Raw genomic sequence first — 20029 nt, forward strand, 5'->3', positions numbered from 1 at the left:
CTTGGAAAATGGCTGTGTGGTTTTCTTGTGTTGGCACTGTCCTAACATAATCTAACTTTATGCTTTCGCCGTAAAGCCTTTTTGAAAACGGACAATATGGTTGGATGAAGGAGAGGTTTATCTTTAAAATGGTGTAAAATAGTTGCATGTTTAAGAACTTTGAATTATGACATTTTGTTGTTTTGAATTTGGCGAGTGATTTTTCACTGGCTGTTGAATAGTGTGAACCGTGGGTGGGACGGTAGCGTCCCACGCAGCCCTGAGAAGTTAAACGCTAGTAAAACCAAATGCTTTTCAACCGTTCGCTGCACGCACCCGCCCGCCCGACTAGCATCACTACCCTGGACGGTTCTGACCTAGAATATGTGGACAACTACAAATCCCTAGGTATCTGGCTAGACTAAACTCTCCTTCCAGACTCATATTAAACATCTCCAATCCAAAATCAAATCTAGAATCGGCATTCTATTTTGAAACAAAGCCTCCTTCACTCACGCCACCAAACTTACCCTAGTAAAACTGACTATCCTACTGATCCTCGACTTCAGCGATGTCATCTACAAAATAGCTTCCAATACTCTACTCAGCAAACTGGATGCAGTCTATCACAGTGCCATCCGTTTTGTTACCAAAGCCCCTTATACCACCCACCACTGCGACCTGTATGCTCTAGTCGGCTGGCCCTCGATACATATTCGTCGCCAGACCCACTGGCTCCAGGTCATCTATAAGTCTATGCTAGATAAAGCTCCGCCTTATCTCAGCTCACAGGTCACAATAACAACATATCTCACTGGTCATCCCCAAAGCCAACAACTCATTTGGCCGCTTTTCCTTACAGTTCTCTGCTGCCAGTGACTGGAAGGAATTGCAAAAACCGCTGAAGCTGGAGACTTATATTTCCCTCACTTACTTTAAACTTCAGCTATCTGAGCAGCTAACCGATCACTGCAGCGGTACATAGTCCATCTGTAAATAGCCCACCCAATCTACCTACCGCATCCCCATATTGTTTTTATTTACTTTTCTGCTCTTTTGCACACCAGTATCTCTACTTGCACATCATCATCTGCTCATTTATTGAACCGCTCTCCTTGAAGTTCTTGATGATTGGATAAATGGTTGATTTAGGTGCAATCTTACTGGCAGCAATATCCTTGCCTGTGAAGCCCTTTTTGAGCAAAGCAACGATGACGGCACGTGTTTCCTTGCAGGTAACCATAATTGACAGAGGAAGAACAATGATTCCAAGCACCACCCTCTTTTTGAAGCTTCCAGTCTGTTATTCGAACTCAATCAGCATGACAGAGTGATCTACAGCCTAGTCCTCTTCAACACTCACACCTGTGTTAACGAGAGAATCACTGACATGATGTCAGCTGGTCCTTTTGTGGCAGGGTTGAAATGCAGTGGAAATGTTTTTGGGGGATTCAGTTCATTTGCATGGCAAAGAGGGACTTTGCTATTAATTGCAATTCATCTGATCACTCTTCATAACATTCTGGAGTATATACAAATTGCCATCATACAAACTGAGGCAGCAGACTTTGAAAATGTATATTTGTGTCATTCTCAAACCTTTTGGCCACGACTGTACACACAAAACACTCCTTTGTACCTCGTAAGCTAGTCTTGAATGTTAGTTATTGTTACGCCTGCTCCCACTCCCCCTCCCTGGCGCTCGAGGGCGCCAGGCTGCCCATCATTACGCACACATGTCACCTGCGTTACGCGCATCAGCACTTCATTGGACTCACCTGTGCTCCTTCACGTTTTGATTGCCTTCCCTATATCTGTTTGTTCCATACCCGTGTCAGCATTGATGTCGTTATTTTTCCCCTGTCCAGACGCAGTCCTTGTCCTGTTTCATGTCCGTTGTTTATTAAATGTTCGCTCCCTGTACTTGCTTCTCATCTCCCAGCGTCTGTACTTACAGAATGCTGACACCACAATTTGAAGCATCAAGGAGTTTTTGTTTTTTGATGTCGGGTCCGGGTGCCTCAGCTGGCTCGTCGGGCTTCCACGCCTTAGCTGGCTCGAGAAGTTTCCATGCCTCGGTTGGCTCTGTAGGCTCCCACTCCACATCATGCCTCAGCCGGCTCGTCGGACTCCCACGCCTCAGCCGGCTCGTCGGGCTCCCACCCCACGTCACGCCTCAGCAGGCCCATCGGGCTCCCATGCCTCAGCCGGCCTGTTGGGTTCGCCCACGTGGGACGCCGAATGGCACCCCTAGGGGGGGTACTGTCACGCCTGCTCCCGCTCCCCCTCCCTGGTGCTTGAGGGTGCCAGGCTGCCCATCTTTACGCATACCTGTCAACTTTGTTACGTGCATCAGCGCATCATTGTTGGGACGCTACACACAGAAGTTGGCAGATTTGCTGTACAGACTTCAGACGAGTCCCAAGACGCTTGTGGGGGTCGACGAGCAAAACGGAAAACACCATTGTGAGAGTCTCATGGATGGAAACATATGGAAACATAGAGGGTCATTGTTTGTAGGCCAAACCATTCGGAAGCTACAGACAATTATGTGAGAAGACCGGTTTTCGGGATGCCTCATGGTCTGACAAACATCGCTCTAACTCTGTCAACTTTCAACGCATATGCGGATGTGCGACATTGGCGGATATCTCTAGCTTAAACTGACATATTTTTATGGGGATTTGTTAAATGATGCTAATTAGATTTCCACAGGGGGCACGGACATCGACTCTAGGGGGTTTTAACAGGATATTACTACACACTACCATCAGATTTACTCACTATCATTAGATACACTAAGGTCACACACAGTACAGGACACAGGGCACAGATACAGTCACACACGCTGTTAGAGCCATACAATGAAAACTGTTTTTTTTAAGTGTTATTACAACCTTAAATACCTGTATGTTTGCAGAGTCCATGAGTGACTTGTTGGTGAAGAACTTTCTGATTGTCTGCAGATGAATAAAATCAATCATATACAAATTCTGTTCAAAGAATATGCTGTATTAACTGTGTGAGAATGTGTGTGTGTGTCAGTAGTACCGCATGTTTCTCCATGCCGCTGTAACATCCGTGAGGCAGTGGGATCTCCTCTCCCTGAGTCATCAGGGATGTCTCCTTCATGGCCTGACAGTACTGCCCCAGCTCTGTCAGCACCTTCACCTGCACACAGTAGAAATACATATATCCTAATGGGCACACACACACATACACTGTAGATACAGTGGAATCACATGTAACTGAGATATTCATACCAACCTTCAGTATCCTTCCTTTAATGGTGAGGTGTGGGTCTCGGCACACAGTCCCCACAAAATGCAGATAGAGAGCAAGCATAGGCAGGGCCTGTAACAGCAGAACACAGAGGCATTGAAACCAATAGCTAACTTTCTTGAGACGCCTACTAAACTCCCTGGTCAGATGCTTGGTTAATTCAAAATGAAAAAGAAGAATACATTGCCACATCGGACTTTGGCCAAAAAGTTGTGCACTAAATAGGGAATATGGCGACATTTCAGATGCAGTCTGCGTATGTACTGTGAGATGGTGTCCTGAGGTGTAGAGCCAGTGGCATAAGAAGGCCAGGCTGGACACAGTGGTTCCCAGGTGTCCTCGGTCAGGTTCAGAGAACAGGTCCAGACCAGGAACCAGCTCCTCTCCTACAGTATAGGATGAGTACTGCAGGTCACTCTGAGGGTGGGGCAGGGAGGCCCGCAGGAGACACTGGTGGAAGAGACACACACACAGGACATGATTAACTACACAGGTGGTCACCCTGGTCCAGGAGACATACAGGGTGAGCAGACGTTTGTTTCAGCCAAGCACCAATCTAATTCAACTAATCATGGTATTGTCCAAGTTTATTAGATGATCAAGATGTGCTAGTACAAACACAACATGTCAGACACAGACAATACCTTGAAAAGCTGGGCAGATAGGAGGCAGCATTTTGTGCGCTGACTGATATTAGAGGTCAAGGCATACCTGTTGGTCAAAACACAATGAGGTCAGTGACATCACTACAATACATTTGTGAAAGTGACTGTATTGATCAACGGATTATTTATTATTTCAGTGAACATACAGTGCATTCGGAAAGTATTCAGACTTGACTTTTTCCACGTTACAGCCTCATTTGAAAATTGATTAAATTGTTTTTCTCCCCTCATCAATCTACACACAATACCACATTATGACAAAGAAAAAACAGTTTATATAAAAAAAAAGAAAACTGAAATACCACAAGTACATATTCAGACCCTTTACTCAGTACTTTGTTGAAGCACATTTAGCAGCGATGACAGTCTTCTTGGGTATGACGCTACAAGCTTGGTACTAGAGGTCGACCGATTCTGATTTTTCAACGTCGATACCGGTACCGATTATTGGAGGACCCAAAAAGCCGATGCCGATTAAATCGGCCGATTTATATATTTTTTTATTTGTAATAATGACAATTACAACAATACTGAATGAACACTTATTTTAACTTAATATAATACATAAATAAAATCAATTTAGCCTCAAATAAATAATGAAACATGTTCAATTTGGTTTAAATAATGCAAAAACAAAGTGTTGAGAAGAAAGTAAAAGTGCAATATGTGCCATGTAAGAAAGCTAACGTTTAAGTGCCTTGCTCAGAACATGAGAACATATGAAAGCTGGTGGTTCCTTTTAACATGAGTCTTCAATATTCCCAGGTAAGAAGTTTTAGGTTGTAGTTATTATAGGAATTATAGGATTATTTCTCTCTATACCATTTGTATTTCATATACCTTTGACTATTGGATGTTCTTATAGGCACTATAGTATTGCAAGTAACAGTATAGGTTCCGTCCCTCTCCTCGCCCCAAACCAGGGACACATCGACAACAACCACCCTCGAAGCATCGTTACCCATCGCTCCACAAAAGCCGCGGCCCTTGCAGAGGGAACAACTACTTCAAGGTCTCAGAGCGAGTGACATCACCGATTGAAACGCTATTAGCGCACACCCCGCTAACTAGCTAGCCATTTCACATCGGTTACACCAGCCTAATCTCGGGAGTTGATAGGCTTGAAGTCATAAACAGCTCAATGCTTGAAGCACAGCGAAGAGCTGCTGGCAAATGCAGGAAAGTGCTGTTTGAATGAATGCTTACGAGCCTGCTGCTGCCTACCAACGCTCGGTCAGACTGCTCTATCAAATATCAAATCATAGACTTAATTATAACATAATAACACACAGAAATACGAGCCTTAGGTCATTAATATGGTCAAATCCGGAAACTATCATTTTGAATAAAAAACGTTTATTCTTTCAGTGAAATTCGGAACCGTTCCGTATTTTATCTAACGGGTGGCATCCCTAAGTCTAAATCTTGCTGTTACATTGCACAACCTTCAATGTTATGTCATAATTATGTACAATTCTCGCAAATTAATTACTGTCTTTGTTATGGTCTTCACACTTTTCGCAACGAGCCAGGCGGCCCAAACTGCTGCACATAACCTGACTCTGCTTGCACGGAACGCAAGAGAAGGGACACAATTTCCCTAGTTAAAAGAAATGTATATTAGCAGAAAATATTAACTAAATATGCAGGTTTAAAAATATATACTTCTGTATTGATTTTAATAAAGGCATTGATGTTTATGGTTAGGTACACATTGGTGCAACAACAGTGCTTTTTTCGCGAATGAGCTTGTTAAATCACCCGTTTGGCACCGCATCGATTATATGCAACGCAGGACAAGCTAGATAAACTATATCATCAACCATGTGTAGTTAACTAGCGATTACGTTAAGATTGATTGTTTTTTATAAGATAAGTTTAATGCTAGCTAGCAACTTACCTTGGTTTCTTGCTGCACTCGCATAACAGGTAGTCAGCCTGCCACACAGTCTCCTTGTGGATTGCAATGTAATCGGCTACAATCGGTATCCAAAAATGGCGACTACCGACTGTTATGAAAACTTGAAATCGGCCTTAATTAATCGGCCATTCCGATTAATCGGTCGACCTCTACTTGGTACACCTGTATTTGGGGAGTTTCTCCCATTACCATTTTTGATACACACAGCAATCTGTTGAGCATGAAAAACCCAGCAACATTGCAGTTCTTGACACAAACCGGTGTGCCTGGCACCTACTACCATACACCGTTCCAAGGCTCTTAAATCTTTTGTCTTGCCATTTCACCCTCTGAATGGCACACAGACAGCGCATTCGGAAAGAATTCAGACCCCTTAACTTTGTCCACATTTTGTTATGTTACAGCCTTATTCTAAAATGGATTAAATCGTTTTTTACCCTCATCAATCTACACACAGTACCCCCTAATGACAAAGCAAAAACAGGTTTTTAGATTTTTTTGCAAATGTATTAAAAATAAAACACTGAAATATCACATTTACATAAGTATTCAGACCCTTTACTCAGTACTTTGTTGAAGCACCTTAGGCAGCAATTACAGCATCGAGTCTTCTTGGGTATGACACTACAAATCTTGGCACACCTGTATTTGGCAAGTATCACCCATTCTTCTCTGCAGATCCTCTCAGGCTCTGTCAGGCTGGATGGGGAACGTTGCTGCACAGCTATTTTCAGGTCTCTCCAGAGATGTTAGATCGGGTTCAAGTCCGGGCTCAAGGACATTGAGACTTGTCCCGAAGCCACTCCTGCGTTGTCTTGGCTGTGTGCTTAGGGTCGTTGTCCTGTTGGAAGGTGAACCTTCACCCCAGTCTGAGGTCCTGAGTGCTTTGGAGCAGGTTTTCATCAAGGATCTCTCTGTACTTTGCTCTGTTCATCTTTCCCTCAATCCGGACTAGTCACCCAGTCCCTGCCGCTGAAAAACATGCCAACAGCATGATGCTGCCACCACCATGCTTCACCGTAGGGATGGTGTTGGCCAGGTGATGTGCGGTGCCTGGTTTCCTCTAATATGTGACGCTTGGCATTCAGGCCAAAGAGTTTAATCTTGGTTTCATCAGGCCAGAGAATCTTGTTTCTCATGGTCTGAGAGTCATGTGCCTTTTACTGAGGAGTGGCTTCCGTCTGGCCATTACCATAAAGGCCTGTTTGGTGGAGTGCTGCAGAGATGGTTGTCCTTCTGGAAGGTTCTCCCATCTCTACAGAGGAACTCTGGAGCTCTGTCAGAGTGATCATCTGGTTCTTGGTCACCTGTGGGACCTTATAAAGACAGATGTGTGCCTTTCCAAATCATATCCAATCAATTGAATTTACCACAGGTCGACTCCAATCAAGTTGTAGAAACATCTCAAGGAGGATCAATTGAAACAGGATGCACCTGAGCTCAATTTCGAGTCTCATAGCAAAGGGTCTGAATACTTACACAAATAAGGTATTCATGTTTTTTTATTTTGTGTGTTGATTGATGAGGATTTTTATTCATTTAATCGATTTTAGAATAAGAATGTAATGTAACAAAATGTGGAAAAGGTCAAGGGGTCTGAATAATTTCCGAATGCACTGTATACTGTATGCTTGTGTTAGCTACTAAAGTTGGTACAGACTTTACTCAGAGACTCACTGTGCGATCTTAGCTGTCAGTAAAGCTCCCTGCAGACAGCCCCAGACTCCAGCCTGCTTCAGGGTGGGTTGGTGTTGGAAGGAACCTGTACCCCACGACACCCCGTCCCATGAGTCTAGCACCCCAGAGCTCTGCAGTGCACAGTCCACTGCCTTGCTCCAGTAGGAATGAGCTGCCCTTGGGTTACAAGCAGAATCACACAGAATAAGAAAAAACGTTGGTTTTCAACAATTGTATATAATCATGTAGACATACAAATTAAACACAATACAAATAGTGCTGTACATTATGAGTTCGGTCATATCTTACCTTCTGTTTCCATTATAATAGTGCAGGTTTCCCAGGTCATGTAGAGCCTGTACCCTGAGAGAGTCATGGTTGTTGGCCTGAAGGTACTCTAGATTGAAGTAAAAAAAAAAAAAAAACACCCAGAAACAAATATCCAGCACAATCAGAAGGATCAATCACAACCATTTCTTTGCAGATACAAGTGGAATATGGGTCTGACGACAGTTACTGGTATTGTGAAGCTAACAGGTAAACTAGTGACCAGCAATAGAGTGGTGAAGAGTAACAGTGTGACTGAAGCTTTAAAAAAAACAATGTTAGTGGTGCAGCAGTCTAAGGCACTGCATCGCAGCTGAGGTGCCACTACAGCCTGGGTTCGATCCCATGACCAGAAGGCTCATAGGGCGCCGCACAATAGGCCTGGCGTCATCCGGGTTAGTTAGGGGAGGGTTTGGCCGGGGGGCTTCCTTGGCTCATCGCGCTCTAGCAACTCGTGGCGGGTCGGGCGCCTGCAAGCTGACTTCGGTCGTCAATTGAACAGTGTTTCCTCCGACACATTTGTACGGCTGACTTATGGGTTAAGCGAGCAGTGTGTTAAGAAGCAGCGCGGAGTGGTGGGTCATGTTTCGGAGGACGCATGTCTCGACCTTTGAGCCCGTTGGGGAGTTGCAGCGATGAGACAAGGTCGTAAACTACCAATTGGATATCAGGAAAATGTGTAAAACATTTTTTTTAAAGTGTTATATGGGTCATGTCTCTTACGTATGCAGTTGCTATAGGAGTTGATGACGGTGTGTATCTGGTTGGGGGGCAGAGGGCAGCCGTAGATAGAACTCAGGGTGCTGTAGTCCTCAGTGGTCAGGTCTGGAGGGCCGATGGCCGGGGCAGTGCACACCGTCACGTTAAAGTCCACCCTGCCATGACCCTGAGCCTTGCTACTGTTCTCCTTACAGAATGGAACCTCAAACACTGGCAAAGAGACACAGATGTCAGTTTCATAGGCATAGTATCAAGCATGCAGTGAAATCAGTTAAGACAAAGAATACATTTCCACAAAAATAGTGTAGCATTCACAACTGTATATTGTCTTCATTAGGCTTCGCTAAGATGAGAACATTTCATATAATTTATGCTAATGTCAATAGACTGAGTGTACAAAGCATTAGGAACACCTTCCTAATACTGAGTTGCATGCCCTTTAGCCCTCATAACAGCCTCAATTAGTTGGGGCATGGACTCTACAAAGAATCAAAAGCGTTCCACAGGGATGTTGGCTCATGTTGACTCCAATGCTTCCCACAGTTGTGTCAAGTTGGCTGGATGTCCATTGGGTGGTGGACCATTTTTGATACACACAGGAATCTGTTGAGCATGAAAAACCCAGCAACATTGCAGTTCTTGACACAAACCGGTGCGCCTGGCACCTACTACCATACACCGTTCCAAGGCTCTTAAATCTTTTGTCTTGCCCATTCACCCTCTGAATGGCACACAGACAGTGCATTCAGAAAGAATTCAGACCCCTTAACTTTGTCCACATTTTGTTATGTTACAGCCTTATTCTAAAATGGATTAAATAGTTTTTTAACCTCATCAATCTACACACAGTACCCCATAATGACAAAGCAAAAACAGGTTTTTAGATTTTTTTTGCAAATGTATTAAAAATTAAACACTGAAATATCACATTTACATAAGTATTCAGACCCTTTACTCAGTACTTTGTTGAAGCACCTTAGACAGCAATTACAGCATCGAGTCTTCTTGGGTATGACGCTACAAAGCTTGGCACACCTGTATTTGGCGAGTTTCTCCCATTCCTCTTTGCAGATCCTCTCAAGCTCTGTCAGGTTGGATGGGGAGTGTTGCTGCACAGCTATTTTCAGGTCTCTCCAGAGATGTTTGATCAGGTTCAAGTCCGGGCTCTGGCTGGGCCACTCAAGGACATTCAGAGACTTGTCCCAAAGCCACTCCTGCGTTGTCTTGGCTGTGTGCTTAGGGTCATTGTCCTGTTGGAAGGTGAACCTTCACCCCAGTCAGAGGTCCTGATCCTTCATCAAGGATCTTTCTGTACTTTGCTCCATTCATCTTTTCCTCGATCCTGACTGGTCTCCCAGTCCCTGCCGCTGAAAAACATCCCCACAGCTTGATGCTGCCAAGACCATGCTTCACCGTAGGGATGGTGCCAGGTTTCCTCCAGACGTGATGCTTGGCATTCAGGCCAAAGAGTTCAATCTTGGTTTCATCAGACCAGAGAATCTTTTTTCTCATAGACTCAGAGTCTTTAGGGGCCTTTTGGCAAACTCCAAGTGGGCTCTCATGTGCCTTTTCTTAGGAGTGGCTTCCGTCTGGCCATGAAGGCCTAATTGGTGGAGTGATGCAGAGATGGTTGTCCTTCTGGAAGGTTCTCCCATCCCCACAGAGGAACTCTTGGTCAGTTCTCCCTGACCATGCCCTTCTCCCCTATTCCTCAGTTTGGCCGGGCGGCCAGCTGTTAGGAAGAGTCTTTGTGGTTCCAAACTTGTTCCATTTAAGAATGATGAAGGCCACTGTGATCTTGAGGACCTTCAATGCTGAAGTAATATTCAGCATTGAAGATCTCAACACAATCCTGTTTCGGAGCTCTATGGACAATTCCTTCGACCTCATGGCTTGGTTTTTGCTCTGACATGCACTGTCAACTGTGGGACCTTATAAAGACAGATGTGTGCCTTTCCAAATCATGTCCAATCAATTGAATTTATCACAGGTGTACTCCAATCAAGTTGTAGAAACATCTCAAGGATGATCAATGGAAACAGGATGCACCTGAGCTAAATTTCTAGTCTTATAGCAAAGGATCTGCATACTTATATAAATAAGGTATTTCTGTTGTTTAATTCTAAAAACCTGTTTTCGCTTCGTCATTGTGGGGTATTGTGTGTAGATTGATGAGGGAAATAAGGTCGTGAGCGCTCTGGAGCAATAAGGCTGTAACAAAACATAATGTGAAAAAAGGGAAGGTGTCTTAATACTTTCCAAATGCACTGTACACAATCCATGTCTTAATGGTGACTCGTTTCAGGAAACTAGGCTTATGTCGTGCGTCACTTTTTCACAGGAGAGGCATTTTTAGCAGGAATGCCTCCTGGAACATGTGAACGCTGATGTACCTTAATAACAAACTGGTATATCATCTGTAAATACAAATAAAATGGTTAAGTCACGTGCCTAGATGGTTTAGCAATGGAAAAAGCTATATGAACCTTCCTGCTAGCCATGATTGGCTGAGATAATGGATGGGCTGGACATGCAGAGCGACGAGTTCAGATTGGTCTGCCATGTAGCACGCTTCCTTCTATAACATAAGACTCAGTATGTGTAGGTCATTCTTTAAAAAATATATATATCACGAAGATGACCGAGTTTTGAAATCGGTGGAAGCAGAATATGATAGCTAAGGAGATGGAGAAAATTCAGGCGTTTGATTGCAAATGCGGAGGGAGTGGAAAAGAGAACACAGAAGGCTGTTGTATAAAACACCTGTCTCCGGAGTACATCTTCAAACTAAGGGCAACCATGGCATCTGTGACAGAGAGGGAAAAGCGTTCATCCATGTATCAAATCAAATGTATTTATAAAGCCCTTCTTACATCAGCTGATATCTCAAAGTGCTGTACAGAAATATACTGCTCAAAAAAATAAAGGGAACACTTAAACAACACATCCTAGATCTGAATGAAAGAAATAATCTTATTAAATACTTTTTTCTTTACATAGTTGAATGTGCTGACAACAAAATCACACAAAAATAATCAATGGAAATCCAATCTATCAACCCATGGAGGTCTGGATTTGGAGTCACACTCAAAATTAAAGTGGAAAACCACACTACAGGCTGATCCAAATTTGATGTAATGTCCTTAAAACACGTCAAAATGAGGCTCAGTAGTGTGTGTGGCCTCCACGTGCCTGTATGACCTCCCTACAACGCCTGGGCATGCTCCTGATGAGGTGGCGGATGGTCTCCTGAGGGATCTCCTCCCAGACCTGGACTAAAGCATCCGCCAACTCCTGGACAGTCTGTGGTGCAACGTGGCGTTGGTGGATGGAGCGAGACATGATGTCCCAGATGTGCTCAATTGGATTCAGGTCTGGGGAACGGGCGGGCCAGTCCATAGCATGAATGGCTTCCTCTTGCAGGAACTGCTGACACACTCCAGCCACATGAGGTCTAGCATTGTCTTCCATTAGGAGGAACCCAGGGCCAACCGCACAGCATATGGTCTCACAAGGGGTCTGAGGATCTCATCTCGGTACCTAATGGCAGTCAGGCTACCTCTGAGGTTGCACATGGAGGGCTGTGCGGCCCCCCAAAGAAATGCCACCCCACACCATGACTGACCCACTGCCAAACCGGTCATGCTGGAGGATGTTGCAGGCAGCAGAACGTTCTCCACGGCGTCTCCAGACTCTGTCACGTCTGTCACGTGCTCAGTGTGAACCTGCTTTCATCTGTGAAGAGCACAGGGCGCCAGTGGCGAATTTGCCAATCTTGGTGTTCTCTGGCAAATGCCAAACGTCCTGCACGGTGTTGGGATGTAAGCACAACCCCCACCTGAGGACGTCGGGCCCTCATACCACCCTCATGGAGTCTGTTTCTGACCGTTTGAGCAGACACATGCACATTTGTGGCCTGCTGGAGGTCATTTTGCAGGGCTCTGGCAGTGCTTCTCCTGCTCTTCCTTGCACAAAGGCCGAGGTAGCGGTCCTGCTGCTGGGTTGTTGCCCTCCTACGGCCTCCTCCACATCTCCTGATGTACTGGCCTGTCTCCTGGTAGCGCCTCCATGCTCTGGACACTACGCTGGCAGACACAGCAAACCTTCTTGCCACAGCTCGCATTGATTTGCCATCCTAGATGAGCTGCACTACCTGAGCCACTTGTGTGGGTTGTAGACTCCGTCTCATGCTACCACTAGAGTGAATGCACCGCCAGCATTCAAAAGTGACCAAAACATCAGCCAGGAAGCATAGGAACTGAGAAGTGGTCTGTGGTCCCCACCTGCAGAACCACTCCTTTATTGGGGGTGTCTTGCTAATTGCCTATAATTTCCACCTGTTGTCTATTCCATTTGCACAACAGCATGTGAAATTTATTGTCAATCAGTGTTGCTTCCTAAGTGGACAGTTTGATTTCACAGAAGTGTGATTGACTTGGAGTTACATTGTCTTGTTAAGTGTTCCCTTTATTTTTTTGAGCAGTGTATATATATAGTATATGGGTAAGAGAGTCTAGTTAGCAACATTTTCAGATATTATACATTTCTAATTTGATCACAAAGTCGAATTCATTGCAAGTTAAAGCATACCGTTAGCTAGCTAGCTAACATTAGCTGGCTGGCTAGCTCGCAAGCTAACGTTACGTGTATGATCTGTGTAGTAATATTATTCATATCTCATTTGCATTGCTAGATATAGTCTAATGTTAGCTAGCTAGCTAACAATGAACCTAGTTAAATTCATGCAGGGTAGTAACGTTAGGAGTTGGGATTATGTTTCATTGTTTAGCTAGCTAGCTACATGTCTAAATAAAAGACTCCACTATCCAAGTAACCATTTCACTGTATCGTTTACACCTTCTGTATTCTGTACATGTGACAAATGTACATTATTTGATATAGTGTGTGTTTACCAGAGACAGTAATGTGAAGAACAACATGACCTGCACCAAAGTCAAATTAGGATTTAACAGGATTTAACGAGACAGTGTCCAAGTTGTTAAATTCTCCAGTTGAAGGCCCTGCTTTTATTTCGTCACATTCACAACCGTAAGCGATTTTCTGTAATTAGCTCGCCATTAACTTGTAAATAATGCTTGTTGTGAGTTTATTTTTCTGTAATAATGAATAAAAATGTGGAACATTTAAGACGTTGTCAGCTATATGATCATTATTTGAACTAATAAGCTAGAAACTAACCAAAACATTGTTTAGAAAGTTGCTTTTAGTTGCCTGGTTTGCTAGATTGACATATACTAAATTCATTTTTAAATGGATGGGTTTATTCGCTGCTGATGTCATACAGCCTGTCGCTTTTGTGTTCATAGGTACTTTCTCGACAAGTTTGATGTCGAACAACCATTACAGTTGTCACTGCGACAACTTTAATCAAATCAAATCATATTGGTCACATACACGTCTTTAGCAGATGTTATTGCGGGTGTAGCAAAATGCTTGTGTTTCTAGCTCGAAGGGTGCAGTAATATCTAACAAGTAATATCTAACAATACACACAATCTAAAGTAAAGCAATAGAATTAAGAATATAAAAATATATGGATGAGCAATGTCAGAGCAGCATAGACTAAGATACAGTAGAATAGAATACAGTATATACATATGAGATGAGTAATACATAGACTAAGATACAGTAGAATAGAATACAGTATATACATATGAGATGAGTAATACATAGACTAAAATACAGTAGAATAGAATACAGTATATACATATGAGATGAGTAGTGTAAAATATGTAAACATTATTAAAGTGACTAGTGTTCCATTTATTAAAGTGGCCAGTGATTTCAAGTATATGTATATAGGGCAGCAGCCTCTAATGTGCTAATGTCTATACAGACATGTCGATAGACATATTATAAATCAGCCTTTAGTCTTGAAATCTTTGGTTGTTTAGTACACTCACTACCATACTCACTGTTTAGCACAAGGCCTCACATGTGAATCCTTAAAGAGAAGGGTGGGGCTAAGGTGTACCAAAATATTCAAAGTCCATTTTCTCAAAAGTGGGGTTACAAGTTTATCAACTTTCAAAGCAGAATTACTTTCCCATTTTTCCTCAAATGTAGTATACTGTATGATATACCATTTTCTAGCTCAGAGTCTTTACTTTATCCAATGTAAAAAACACAATTTCAAATGTTGCTACATAAGATCGAATCGAGACGGTCGGTCACAATTGTCTCAAGGCTTAAAAGTCTCCTCCCCTTCATCTACACTGATCGAAGTGGATTTAACAAGTGACATCAATAAGGAAACATAGCTTTCACCTGGATTCACCTGGTCAGTCTATGTCATGGAAAGAGCAGGTGTCCTTAATGTTTTGAGTCCACTCAGTGTAGATATAAGTTAGGATAGCCTGAATGTTCATAAGTTAGCCTTGTAGCTTAATTGGCCAAGGAGCAGGACCATTTTGAATAGCTACCTCTGTATTCCTATGGTTCTCATTCAAACCTATGTTAATTCATGGAAATGTAATATGGTTATAGTTGAAGAAGTATACACAGTAGGGGTCTTCACGGGTCCACACGAACCCGAGAGAGGCGCGTGTTTTTCACGAGTGGGGCGTGTAGCTTTTTGTTTTTGTCGGCCAATCACAAGCCATCAAAGCGGCACTAGCCTCTGACTCTGTGTCTGTTGTGGCAATCAACTTAGGAGATCAATGGAAGATGCAATTAAAATGACGGAATTAAAAGTTAAATGAGAAGGATACGTTTCAACGACCAAGGGCCAAGAGGTAGGCTGTTCCTTAATACATTGATTAGAGCTGCTGTTGTTATTGTGCAGGACGGGTGAAAGCGCAGCCTATGTAGATTTGATTAGCCAACCAAGCTACCTAGCTAGCTTAACTGTCTTCTCTTCTCGGTTTGATGCAGTCAAAACAGGTACTATGTAATCAGATTGGATGATAAAAAACATAGCTTTGGCAGCTAAAAGTTAGTAACTAATGCGAGTCGGCTTGGTTGCTGCTGTCTCTTTCTTTCTCCTCCTCCCGCCACTCGGCAACAGACAGGGGTTATCTCATTTAGGAAAAAGACAGTCCTCCGTCCTCTCTCTTGTGACCCGGAAACCCGGATAAGTGGTTGAGTGGTCGAGGAGTGTGTCAATTCACTAGTAGGCAAACGGAAGAGTGTCCTCCCCTCCTCGATAGCCACCTTTCATCGAGGATATTCATGTGTATCCTACAGCGAAATATTTTCAAAATCTGCAACACCCCTTTTGAATCAGATTTTGTTTTGATAAAGGAAAAAAATATGCACACGTTTAAAAACAATACGCTATTTATCTATAAAATGTCTAACATTTCTAACTTCATTTGTTTTGATCCACCCCTGTAAACTTAATTTGCCTAAAAATGCGCAAGTGGAGAAGGACCGTCTCATTTCAAGCGCATTTCAATCCACGTTCACTCGCTGACTCTCCTCGATTAACTTTGACCTTTTTTAAAATGAGGCGAGAAGGACGCAGGAGATGAGCAAAATGTGATTGACTAAAGGCCAGAGTCACAAACACACAGCAAAGTGAGATAGAAAGGATGTACTCACAGGGCTGTGTGTGTGCCAGCAGCAGTAGTAGCAGTGTGCGGCTGTGTTGGAAGTTCTGCAGAGTGTGATGGCCCTTCTCCAGGGCCTCCCTGAAACAACACAGTGTATCCTCCACATCCAGAGGAACACACACCACACACATGGCCCGGCGCACCTCTACAACAGACCAAAACACACACACACACCACAATATGACTTCGGCGACACATCAATATACCCACAGACCAGAATGACTGATGATTTATTTAAAAAATGAATGGTTGAATGTAGGGCTCGACATTAACGCTTGTCCTCTTGTCCGGGAGAAGTAAAAAAATTAAAATTGTTGTCCAAGAAGAATATAGAAAAAAAATCTCAAAATCAAACAATTACACTGAAAATAATTGAAAGGCAAACATTGGAATAATATTCTATTTCATCTATTTTTCATGTACATACTGTAAGTAAAAAAGCCTACATCTCAAAGTGTAGGTGATATACAATACATATTTTGGCTACAGCCAAACCGATGCTGACATCCAGAAAATGTAGCCAAACTTTAACGAGACTCTTAATGACATAAATATAGCCCGGAGAGTGAAGGACCATGACATTTGTGCACCGTTCATCACCCACCTTGAATCTGAGCGAAGGCGGTCAGCATTGTTTTGTAAACTACATTTTATGTTATTTATCCATTTTAGAATAAGGCTGTAATTTAACAAAATGTGGAAAAAGTCAATCGGTCTGAATACTTTCCAAAGGCACTGTAAGTAACCCATGCTAGATGCTAGTTAGATCTCACCTCTTTCTTAATTTCTATTGGATATTTTCATCTCTGTTACATGAAACTGCTCAAACTTTTGAGAAAGGCGTTTTCCGCTAATTGCATTTTGGAACATTCCTACGTAGCCTACAGCCATTTGCGCATTGTTGAGCTTAAAATATGAAGAAATAAATGATCATGTTGGATCTATTGCATCAGCCTCATTGCTTTCCTTTCAACAAACCCACTACTTTCCTTTCGACACGCCCACTACTTTCCTTTCCACACGCCCACTACTTTCCTTTCCACACGCCCACTACTTTCCTTCCACACGCCCACTACTTTCCTTTCCACACGCCCACTACTTCCTTTCAACACGCCCACTACTTTCCTTTCAACACGCCCACTACTTTCCTTTCAACACGCCCACTACTTCCTTTCAACACGCCACTACTTCCTTTCAACACGCCCACTACTTTCCTTTCCACACGCCCACTACTTTCCTTTCAACACGCCCACTACTTTCCTTTCAACACGCCCACTACTTTCCTTTCAACACGCCCACTACTTTCCTTTCAACACGCCCACTACTTTCCTTTCAACACGCCCACTACTTTCCTTTCAACACGCCCACTACGCCCACTACTTTCCTTTCAACACGCCCACTAATTTCCTTTCGACACACCCACTACCCAATCTCTGTCACCATATTGGGATGCAGCTACCCACATCTCCTTGAATATGCATCAGAAGCCAATAGGCAGTGTCGCCTACTAATGCATCTAATGTGTTAAAAACTATTTACATTTTTGGAGGGACAAGTGACTTGAACTTTTCGACAAGTAAAACAAATCGGGTCCTACTTGTCCAAAGGACAAGTTGCTAAAAAAGTTCATGTCAAGCCCTGGAATAAATAGCATAATAAGGTTGGCCTATATCAATAAAAGTGCTAGGCTTATCGACTTATAGCAATAAAATATGATTAATTGATTGACTGATTGATTTCCAGCTGCTACTGGATTGCCGTACCAGAGAGTTCGAGGAGCTCGGCGTTTGGGTTGGTGGGAGTGTTGCACCCTCGTCTGGGGGCAGGCACAGCAGGGGGAGTCCAGCAATTCAGCAGCTGTCTCCCTGCATAGTTCTTATTGGTGATCTGACACGCAGGGGTAGAGACTGTTCAACACACACACTGTACACCCACTCTTCACACACAAACAGCATCCTAACACACAGCAGTAGTCTCAATTCTGTCCCTACAGTATTCATTATAAACCATACCCCATAGAAGCAGAGTTATCCTCTAGTCCACACTAAGCCTTAGGAATGGATTAGTGTCCTGACATTGAGATCAAGTATGACACCCTGTTCATTGGGTGGTAAAAGCTTGTGTCTATTCCCTCTAACCTTCTCTCCAGTGAGGTTCTGCGTTTTGATGAAGTGTGGCTGAGGGACCGGAGGTCCTCCGAAGTAGCTGATCCTCTCTAGCAGTCTCCTCTGAGCGTGGACCAGGATAGGAGTGATCATGTGGGTGTAGCGCTCTCTGGGATGCACAACATATAGGACAGAGACAGTACTGGCAGGCAGGCAGGCACGCACACCTCCCTGTGACAGGATGGAAACTACCTATCATGTGTGTGAGTTGAAGAGCAGGGTCAACTGTGTGTATGGAGAGCAAGAGAGAGAGCAAGAGAGAGAGAACGAGAGAGCGAGCAAGAGAGCCAGAGAGCAAGAGAGAGAGAGAACGAGAGAGCGAGCAAGAGAGCCAGAGAGCAAGAGAGAGTGTGAGAAAGAGAGAGTGTGAGAAAGAGAGAGAGCAAGAGAGAGAGAGTGTGTGTGTGTGTGTGTGTGAGGGATGTTACCTACCGTGTGTGTGAGTTGAAGAGCAGGGCGAGGTGAGCCAGAGTCTCCCAGCGAGCCTTGAGGTAGAGCAGCTCAAGGGTGTGAAGGGTGAGGCTCCTGATCCATCTCAGGTCCACCAGGGTACCGTCATCCAGAGGGGCGGAGAAATGCATGCTGGCCTCCATCTCCTCATCCTCCAATTCAAACACCTGCCAGAGCTAAGGACGGATGGAGGGAAACAGACACACAAAAGTACAATTATTCACATGGTATAATAGTGGTGTCAACTATTTAATTATATTTTTGACTCAAGTTAAAGATATTTGTATAAAACATGAAGGGTGTTTCAATGTACTGTACATACGTACATATAGTGGGGCCTGAAATTATTGACCCTCTTGATGAGACAAAATGACTGAATAAAATACAGAATTCAAATACTGAGCTATATTTTATGGAGAAAAAAATGGGGACATTATATTATTTCATACTAATACAATTGCTCAAAGAAAGATATTTTGTTTAACGAGTAATCTTTTTTTTCTCTCAAAGAGGTAGAGGTCAAAATGATCAATTTCAATAATTTTGACCCCTATGTTTTTGAAAAATATATATTTACTGAACAAAAAATATGAATGCAACATGTAAAGTGTCGGTCCCATTTTTCATGAGCTGAAATAAAATATTCCAGACATTTTCCATATGGACAAAAAGATAATTTCTCTCAAATTTTGTGCACAAATTTGTATACATTCCTGTTAGTGAGCATTTCTCCTTTGTCAAGATAATCCATCCATATTTGTATTTGTATATATTATGGATCCCCATTAGCTACTCTTCCTGGGGTCTGGCAAAATTAAGGCAGTTATACAGAATTCACAACACACGAAGTGTGTGCCCTCAGGCCCATACTCCACTACCACATATCTACAACACAAAATCCATGTGTACGTGTGTGTATAGTGTGTATGTTATCATGTGTGTGTATGTACACTACCATTCAAAAGTTTGGGATCACTTAGAAATGTCCTTGTTTTTGACCACACAGTTTTCAGCTGTGGTAACATAATTGCAAAAGTGTTTGCTAATGATAAATTTGCCTTTTAAAATTATAAAATGATTAGCTAACACAACGTGCCATTGGAACACAGGAGTGATGGTTGCTGATAATGGGCCTCTGTACGCCTATGTAGATATTCCATTATAAATCAGCAGTTTCCAGCTACAATATTAATTTACAATATTAGCAACGTCTACACTGTATTTCTGATCAATTTGATGTTATTTTAATGGACAAAAAATATGCTTTTC

At 43.1% G+C, this 20029-nt stretch overlaps 1 protein-coding gene across 1 annotated transcript in view; it reads right to left on the bottom strand.

Moving 5' to 3' along the window:
- Positions 1-19029, bottom strand: part of LOC115190178 (cilia- and flagella-associated protein 54-like) — a 40615-nt gene extending 21586 nt beyond the window's left edge. The window contains exons 1-12 of the mRNA XM_029748664.1: positions 18743-19029; positions 18284-18419; positions 17909-18032; positions 16135-16290; positions 8575-8781; positions 7834-7921; positions 7525-7701; positions 3906-3972; positions 3526-3711; positions 3247-3333; positions 3031-3150; positions 2886-2939 (exon numbers count right to left, since the gene is read on the bottom strand). Coding sequence (XP_029604524.1) covers positions 2886-2939; positions 3031-3150; positions 3247-3333; positions 3526-3711; positions 3906-3972; positions 7525-7701; positions 7834-7921; positions 8575-8781; positions 16135-16290; positions 17909-18032; positions 18284-18419; positions 18743-18903 — 1563 coding nt within the window. The 5' untranslated portion in view covers positions 18904-19029. The remainder of the gene's footprint in view (positions 1-2885; positions 2940-3030; positions 3151-3246; positions 3334-3525; positions 3712-3905; positions 3973-7524; positions 7702-7833; positions 7922-8574; positions 8782-16134; positions 16291-17908; positions 18033-18283; positions 18420-18742) is intronic.
- Between the last annotated feature and the right edge of the window lie 1000 nt (positions 19030-20029).

Source organism: Salmo trutta, unplaced genomic scaffold, assembly GCF_901001165.1.
Source record: "Salmo trutta unplaced genomic scaffold, fSalTru1.1, whole genome shotgun sequence".
NCBI classification, from domain to species: domain Eukaryota; kingdom Metazoa; phylum Chordata; class Actinopteri; order Salmoniformes; family Salmonidae; genus Salmo; species Salmo trutta.